The 8509-nt window shown below is 35.8% G+C and overlaps 1 protein-coding gene across 1 annotated transcript in view; it reads left to right on the top strand.

Moving 5' to 3' along the window:
* Positions 1–8509, top strand: part of NEK10 (NIMA-related kinase 10) — a gene marked incomplete at its 3' end in the record, with an annotated part of 27579 nt that overhangs the window by 131 nt on the left and 18939 nt on the right. The window contains exons 2-8 of the mRNA XM_009701603.1: positions 294–354; positions 1490–1620; positions 2129–2227; positions 4965–5049; positions 5500–5541; positions 7656–7734; positions 8088–8155. Coding sequence (XP_009699905.1) covers positions 294–354; positions 1490–1620; positions 2129–2227; positions 4965–5049; positions 5500–5541; positions 7656–7734; positions 8088–8155 — 565 coding nt within the window. The remainder of the gene's footprint in view (positions 1–293; positions 355–1489; positions 1621–2128; positions 2228–4964; positions 5050–5499; positions 5542–7655; positions 7735–8087; positions 8156–8509) is intronic.

The raw sequence follows: 8509 nt of genomic DNA, 5'->3' as shown, positions 1-8509 counted from the left end.
CAGGACCCATGTGGAATTTGCACTAGCTGCCAAAGCAGAATGCTTTCATTTGAAATGCAGTATAAACATGACAACTGTTACTCTGGTCACAAAGTTTATTTACACCTTTGTTGATTTAAGGCATTCTGGAGGAGCTGTAAATTCTTCTGTACGCAAAATGGGGACACTAGGCAACGCTAGAAAACTTTATTTTCTGTCAGGAGCATTGTTGCTTGTTGACCTCCTTTACTCTTACAGAGGTACTTTTATGTAACTATTAACGTGTATATTTATGGTATTGTGTTTTATCCTAGGGATTATTCTGATCTTAAAAGACTTCAGTCTCTCTTAAATGTTCAGTCAAGGAACCAACAGGTATTTTTCAATAACTGTTGTTAAACGTGCTGTAGAACTGTATAATTGTAAGTAATGGTGGTTATGGTTTGTGGCAGATGCTTAGAATATTGTGTTCCATTATGATTAAACATGTTAGGAAAATCTTGTGTAGAGGATGTCTTTTTTTTTTCTTTTGGCAATATTAGAGCTTCTCTGTGGAACAAGTCCCTTTTAGAAAGGGTGAAAGAATGAAACTGACCTGCTTCCCATCCTACTCTGCTCTATTTTTTTATTTTAACAGGAAAAAAATGGCTTTGTTTTGTATCTTGAGCAGGTTTTATGCAGCTATTGTTGCATATAATCAGGTAGCCTAACAGATTCGTTTTCTTCCATGCCCTTCCACAATGTCACGAGAAGGTAGGCTTAGAGATGTATTAGTTACAACATGATAAAGAGTGGTAAAGAATATAAAATAAGATCAGCATTTTAACAATAAACAATTTGTCTTTGGAGAATAACACTTTGGCTAAAAATCTTCAGGGCATAAATATCAATGCATGAAACTTATAGGACACAGTAAAAGCTCGTTCACCTCAGCGTACTTAGTGAAGCTTGTATTTGCCATTTGAAGCAAGGAAAACCAATACATGATGATGGGTGTGAGTCCTTGGAATGCCAGAACATTTTCTCCCTTTCTATTCTGTAAAGAGATATGACAAAATGACTTAGAGATTCATCCGTGTGAGAAAGGAGTTATGTACTCCTTTACTGGCTAGAGGCGTGGAATTGCTTCTGAGCAGAAAGCTGAAACATCCGAGTTCTACAACCTAAAAAGATTATAAAGGCTGTGCAGTTGTGGAAGTGGGACTGGTAAGGAGCATAGGTAATGGGTGTGTGTTGCAGATTCTACTGAGCTTTTACTATTATAAAGTTTAAAAGACACTGTTCTTCTTATTCTGTGTATCTCCATGTGCTTGGTTTCCAGCCTTGTTTTGTGTCAGTTTTCTACCACGTCAGTTTTATTTTGCGTGGAGGGTGTGTGTGTTTTATAATGGCAAGTTATAGATCCAAAGTTAAAGTCAGAACTTGAGAAAAGGTACTTTTGCTTGATAACATCCTTATAAAACTCAAAATGCAGCATTTACCTCATGAGTACTATCCCTCTCCTCCTTAGCTTCTAGCTATACATTTTGAAAGTGGTCAAACCAGTGTGACAAGAGCTTGGCAAAATGTCAAAAGCAACGAACAAAAACCCCATGGTCAATGGCAAGAATCAACAGAAGCTGTTGAGCTTGAAAAGTTTAGGTAAAAAAAAAAAGCTAACATGATGACACTGTGTTGTATCTCTGAACACCTTTCTGTATCTAAAACTTGTTGAGTTGTTGAAGGCATTTATATTTTTACTTAGGTCTGTTACTTGTACTTCCGTGTTAACCCACTATCTGAGATATGAATTACGTATTTTTAGCTTTCTAAACCTAACTGTGTATATGTCTGCCTTTGTAACTTTCAGACACATGCTCTCACTCAGCAGAGTGCACTGTTGAGAGTTAATAGAGTAAATTTAAATAAAGTAACAGTTTCTTTATTTGGATAGCTTATATTATACCATTGTAATAGTTCCAAATGACACGTGAGACGCTGTTCTTCCATACTGTTAATGTCTGGAAATCTGATATTATGTTATTCCGTAATAACTGCTGATATGACATTTCTTAATTTTTCTTCCTAACGTTAAGTTTTGGCAATCTAAAATTATCCTGTGGCAAGATAATTAGCAATTCAGCATTTTTCTTTTTTTTTTCTTCATTAGTGTGACCTACAAGAATGAGAGAAATTTTAGCCAACATCCCAAACATAAGGTGTTTCAAGAGATCTTTACAGCCTTGGTTAGGAACAGACTTACCTGCAGGTTGGTATATTGAACACATACATATCCAAGAAGGAGGAACACTCTTTTTTTTTCCGAGATGCATAGATAATATTTCATATTGTTTCAGCAATATATACGGCATATATATTTCAACACTAGACCTCTGTGTGGAAGCTACCAGCTTCACATCTCTGCATAATCTCAGTTTTAAACAATCACTTCTGTATTGGCTTTGAAGACCAAATGCTGGGGTTAGTGGGATGGAAGAAGGAAGGACTGGGTGTATGATGAAACTTGGATGACCAGAATTCTAACCGCTGCTATGTTTCCTTGATATCCATATATGGTATCTGTAATCTATAGTTTGCTTTTCTAATTTCATTTTTATTTTACTGATTTTATCTGAGTTTTGTGCACTGCTGCCTTTATATAGAAAGGTCAGTGGCTTTCATAAAATTGAGATGAATTTATGCTACTGTTCATAATTATTTGTATTTGTGTGTATAACAGGATTGGAAGGGGAAAAGCCTTTCTTATGCTACTCTCATATGAGCGAGGAAAAAGTGCAAGACCTTAAAAAAAATAGTGGGGGCAGAGAAAGATATTTTACTGAAAAAAATGTGGTTTTCAGGATTTCTTGTACTATACACCACTGCAGTGTGTTGTATTTTTCCTTTTTAAAGCCCAAGAACATTTTCTGAAAAAACCTTCAGGGATACAGAAGCTTAAAGAAAGCATTCTAGAGCATTTAAAGTTATTAAGGTGTAACTGCTAGAATTTGCAGAAGAACCTAAAAATCACATAGTTTGCTTCAACCTTTTTTCAGAACTAACTAGGGATCTTTGATTATCTAAATAGCAGTGAGCTTAAGACAGATCATTTAAGTGATTTGTAAATCTGGTACCTCTTTTTTGCAAGTGAACTTTATCATCTCAGTACCCACCAGTGTGATGTCAGTGGCTCAGCTTCATTTGCCAAAAATCTAAGAATAACTTATATTGTATCTTCCCAAGTTCTATTTATATATTGTGGCATACCCAGCTCATATTTTGGGTTTTGTTTTCTTTGGTATTTGTTGATGATGATGATATAGCAAAACCAGCCTCTTGTATTAAAAATGAAAGCACCCAGGTAAGGTTAATGAAACAAGCATATATTAGTAGGTGTGTAAAACCCATAAGGTAAATGCAGATACAAAGGTGATTTAGTTGCCCTTTGTAAATATTTTACTCTGACTGTGATGATGTCCTCTGTTCAGAACTGCTGCCATTGCCTTGTATCAGAGCCTTAGAAACCGTCACCTTGATTTGCGTTAGTTACTTTTGCTGGCAGCACTTTGTTGGTTGGAGTGCGAGGAAAAATCACACCCACTTGCTGGCGTCACTGTGTCGGCAGAAGTCCTGGTTGGAGGTAGTTCTGTTGACAAGAAACCTGTGATCAGCTTAGCTTAAGTAGTTAAAAATCCTGCTGCCATATGCTGCATATATGCTAGGGTATCTGGTAATGTGTATTGTAAATGTAACTGTAGTAGAAGAGACTCTCAAATGTTAACCTGGCTCAGAGAATTACTGTCCCTGTTTGGAAAAGTGACAGATGTGTTTCTCCATTAAAGAAACTAACTTCTGTCAAGAGTCAAAGCTTTTTGAAAGAATAACTTTGTAGAACCACCGAGGTAATGATCTTCAGACCACATGAAAATGTGAGCTACAAATTTTGCTTACAGGTATATGGCTGCTGTTTTCTTTCCATGAAAGTTTTGTGCTGTTCTGAAGTGACCAATTATGGAATCACACTGAAAAATAGTATTACTTTGGGCAGAATATTGGCATAGAAAGGCTGAGATTTTGTTAGAATCTATTTGTAAAACATTTATTTTTATCAAAATATTTTTAGCTATTGGCATTGTTCCCAACTGCAAATGATAAAAAGGGAATAGAACTGCCACATTCCATAGACCTCTGTTCCTTGGAGACTTGCCCAGATACTACAGATTATGTCCTCTCAGTTAAAACAACAACAAACCACTGCAGAGATGTCCAGTTTTAGGTTTATTTTAAATAGGAAAATGGGGATATATACATTCAACAAACAATGGAAATAGTGGTTCCATTACTGGTATTTTGTACAGGATTACTGCCCCTGGATGCTTTGTGCAAATCTGAGGTTTTTTTCTGCCAAGTCTTGTGCTGGGGAGTTATATGGAGAAATATAAAAGATGAAGTTCTATTTGGAAGTATAATCCTATATCAAGAACATTTAAACTAAATAGAAATTATTCCAGGGACTAATAGTATTAGAGTTTTTAAAACCTAGGATGGATTATGATAATTCAAAAAATTATTTCAAATCTAGCTGGTTTTACTTCTATAGCACCCATATTTTTACATAAGTGTATTTCGTGCACTGAAGTTTGCTATGTGGTTTCTCAGTGATTTTGCCCTTTTGGGCCTTGATCCAAACACTTAAAGTAAGTGTATATCAAAGCATGATCCGTTTGTGCTTAGAGATAAGCATGTACTTTCCTGCATCGGTTCAGTGATAATAAGTGATGGCTGGCAGTGTTCATAAATGAAATAAATTTATTTAAAGCTGTTACTGTGTTTGAGTATAAATAGTATTGAAAGTTCTGTAGTATAGTATGTTGCGCAGCTGTTGTAGTGTTGTAGGTCACTAATCTAGTCGATTGATTCCCAAATCAAAGTGTTTTATTTAAGTGTTTTAACGCTTTTTAAATATTGATTGTATTTGGTTTACGTTTTGAATATTTCTTTTACAGGGAGTGGGTTAATCAAGCTCCGTCCATCCATTTTCTTAGAGTATTAATCTGCCTGAGATTATTAATAAGGGATCCGTGCTATCAGGTCAGTATGTCAAAATTCCTATAATGTAGTAAGTGAAGAAAACTGAAAGCTGCCTATTCCTCCTAGCAACCCAATGCTCTGGACGACAAACTACCTTTTCATTTTATTCTGGCTGTTATAGTTGTTATTCATAGGACTAAGCCTCAGACGTCTGTTAAGATACTTGGTTTTGTGTATTTCTTTTCTGTGTGTTCCAAAGCTTATACTGTTTTTCCAGTTTTAGAACTTTTAAAATTTCACTTCTGTGTTTTTATTTATCTACTTATTATAAGTAATTCTGAAGATGCTAAGCATGTCCAGAATCTATTGACTGATTGACTGTGACCACTGGAGTTAAGGTTTCTCAACATTCATAACAAACAGAGCATTATATTCTAGTGTTCTCTCATTCTAGTGTTTTCTGTATTTTGACTCATTTTGTAAATTTTTTTTTTTTTAATTTTCTTTTAGGAAATGCTCCACAGCTTGGGTGGGATTGAAAATCTAGCTCAGGTAGAATTCCCTTTGTCCATTATGTTGCATGTCAGTTTATGATGATTAGAATGAAATACACTGTTAGAAGCACTGTACATTCATTTTTGGTTTATGGAAAGAAGCAAATCTACTCCTCTGTTTCCACATAAGCACTTGGTGTAGCTTTTTTCACTAGTGTACAAAGCAACTGGCCTTATTATCTAGCAGCATTAACCCAGAACTTTTAGTTAGGAGGCTTAACAAATGCCTCCTGAAGTGGGAGAAGGATTAGAAAAGTCAGCACAATTGATTCAGTCAAAAGAAACTGTAGACTTTTGAAGGAAGATGAGTAAATTCACCTTGAACTGTAGCAAATGACTTCTCAAAGGTAAAAGCATACTGATAGAATGTTGAAGAGGTTTAAATGTGGGGACTACAGTCCTTTTGCATTGCAAAACATCATTGATAACTGACTGCTGTATTGTTACTGCTTTGTGTTAATGCTGCTTTACTCCTGGGGTTTTAATACTGGTTCATCAGTGCCAATTTAGCAGGGAGATATGACATATCTTGAGTATTTTTGAAATTGTTGGGAGTTTTCTTTCTAGAAAAAAAAAAAATCAGAATTTTTATAACAAATGTATCTTTCTAGAATGCAGTCATCATTCGTTAATACTTATGGAGCCACCTGTATTTCAAAGCACCAATAGTGTGCTCTGAGCCCTTTGGTCAGACAATCACCAGTTTGAAATGTCCCTAAAGTTGCAGGAGTTCAAAATTGCAGGAACTGCTCGGCGTTTTCCAGTGTCACATGTCATTAATGCTTACCCGTACTTTTTGAGGAGCTTGCACAGTGCAAAGTGCTATGGCCTGCCGAGACATTGGCAACATCTGCAAGTGGAGTCCTCGGTGGCCAGAATCCAAATGGTATAATTGATAATCGAGTGTTGCTGCCATAAAGAATTTAAAAAGTCACGAGAAGCAATTGTTATGATTTCTGAACTTCTGGGGAACTTAATCTTTTGTGTCCTTTGCAGCAAGACAAAATTAAGTGTTAAATGGGTTTCCAGCACTCTGAGGTGCAGTTTGAAAAAGTTACAGATGAGACTTCAAAAATCCCTCAGAAATTTGGAGGGTGGCAGTAATTTCAAGGTGAATTGTGCATCCAAATCTTCTTGCCAAATCACATGACTAAAGTCATCCATTAGCCTATTTTATACAGCATTAAAAACATATTTTTTATTTTTTAGGCAGCTTCAGGTAAAAACTTGTTCTCATTTTAAAGTATTTTGGGGTATTTTAGTAGAAAACGCTAATAAAATTGTTATTACCAATATTACTTTGCATAGTAGTGTCCTCCTCATGTGAGTTGTCTTTCTAAATTATGTGCTACTACTGTAGTTGTAGCCTCTCTGTACCATCTGCTTGAAACTGCTGTGGTTTCCCTATACAGCGTTCTGGAAACTTCAAAATGCCACCATACGTAAGACCGATATATAAGTGATGTCGAGAATCATATAATGATTTTGTGTACTAACAGACATTACACCCTTGTGATAATTCTCGTTTCCTGGAAAAATATGTATGACTAGGAAGTTATTAGCGTTATTAAAAAAGATTGACCACCATTTTCCACCAGTTGGCCTTGTCCAAAAAAGGGAAAAAAAAAAAAAAGGCCAAAGAAAATCCTCCCTTGCAGTTGTGTGGGTTTTGTAGACTCTGCGCCTGTCAGCTGTGCTGACTGAAGATCCGCCTGGCTGTTCCAAACAGTGGCCGGTCGTAGATGCTGAGGGAAAAGTTTGAAGAGCAGAAACGTGAAGTGGTAATTCCCCAGAAAACTCTTCTCAAACTCTAGCAGCTTGCAAAGGAGGGAGCTTTGGCCCTAGAAATAGGGTCGTTGTATTTAATAGTCTTGGGTGGATTTTCCTCTTCTGGAATTTTACAGGAGCTTTTTGAATTCTTATACTTCCAAGATCTCCTCTGTTCCCTGACAACTGTGACAGCAAAAGTGTGCGGGCTGGTGCGGACGAGGCATTTTCATGAAACAGATGCACCCCCTGCAGGCTATTTCTGTGCATTACACCCTAGGTTTAGGAATTCTTAAAACTTTCTTTTTAATGATATCCTTTATTTTTCCTCCCCGCTGCTTGTAGTGTATGGAAACAGTAGCAAATGGCTATCTTGATTACAGAGAAGAGCGACATAATGTAGACAAGTTGGTCAACATGACATGTAAGTGTTCTAGCTGATAACATAAATTACAAAGGCACTTTCCACTTTTTGTGTGAGGCTTAAAATGTTTAAAATACTTGAGGTGGTCGTTAGGTAAGATATTAATAGATTGACGGTAGGCATTATTACACAAGTGAAAAATGAAATTACTGTGGAAAAGCACATCGTGTTTTTGTACTTAAGTAATATTCCTTTAAGCAATTAATACCTCTTTACGCAGTGAAATAACAGAATAAAATGAGGTAGTCATGATTCAAAGAACTTACCCAGTGTTTTGCTGTATTATCTGATTAGTAAAATGAAAAGTATTAAGTGGTAAAGCTTCAATTTATGTGACCTCCTTTGTTCCATAGACATTTTCCAAAAGCTTGCTGCTGTTAAAGATCAAAGAGAATGGGTTATAGCAAGCGGAGCACATAAAGTAAGTGCTTTATAAAATTGCTAATTATAACCAATTAGCTACTTAACTGAATGACTTATGCTTTTCAGATCTGATCTAGGTGGGAGTAAATTCCTTACCTTGTCAAGCTTGTAAAGTAAGATAATCTCAGTTCTGTGTTTTACAGATGTATTAGTAGTATCATAAAAATTATTTCTTGTATGTAAGTTAATTAGCCTGATGCATTTTTATTGGTTGTTCTAGATAAACAGGTCTTAAATGTTTGGACTAAACTCATTAATATAAAAATTAGTACTCAAGTTTACAATGTCCTGAGCTACATGTTACGATAATATAAATAGTCTTGTGATAGATAATAGATATATAATAGATATT

This window comes from Cariama cristata, unplaced genomic scaffold, assembly GCF_000690535.1.
Source record: "Cariama cristata isolate BGI_N322 unplaced genomic scaffold, ASM69053v1 scaffold9086, whole genome shotgun sequence".
Lineage (NCBI taxonomy): Eukaryota > Metazoa > Chordata > Aves > Cariamiformes > Cariamidae > Cariama > Cariama cristata.
The sequence above is the reverse complement of the archived record's forward strand: the minus strand, read 5'-3'. Positions and strand labels throughout refer to the sequence as shown.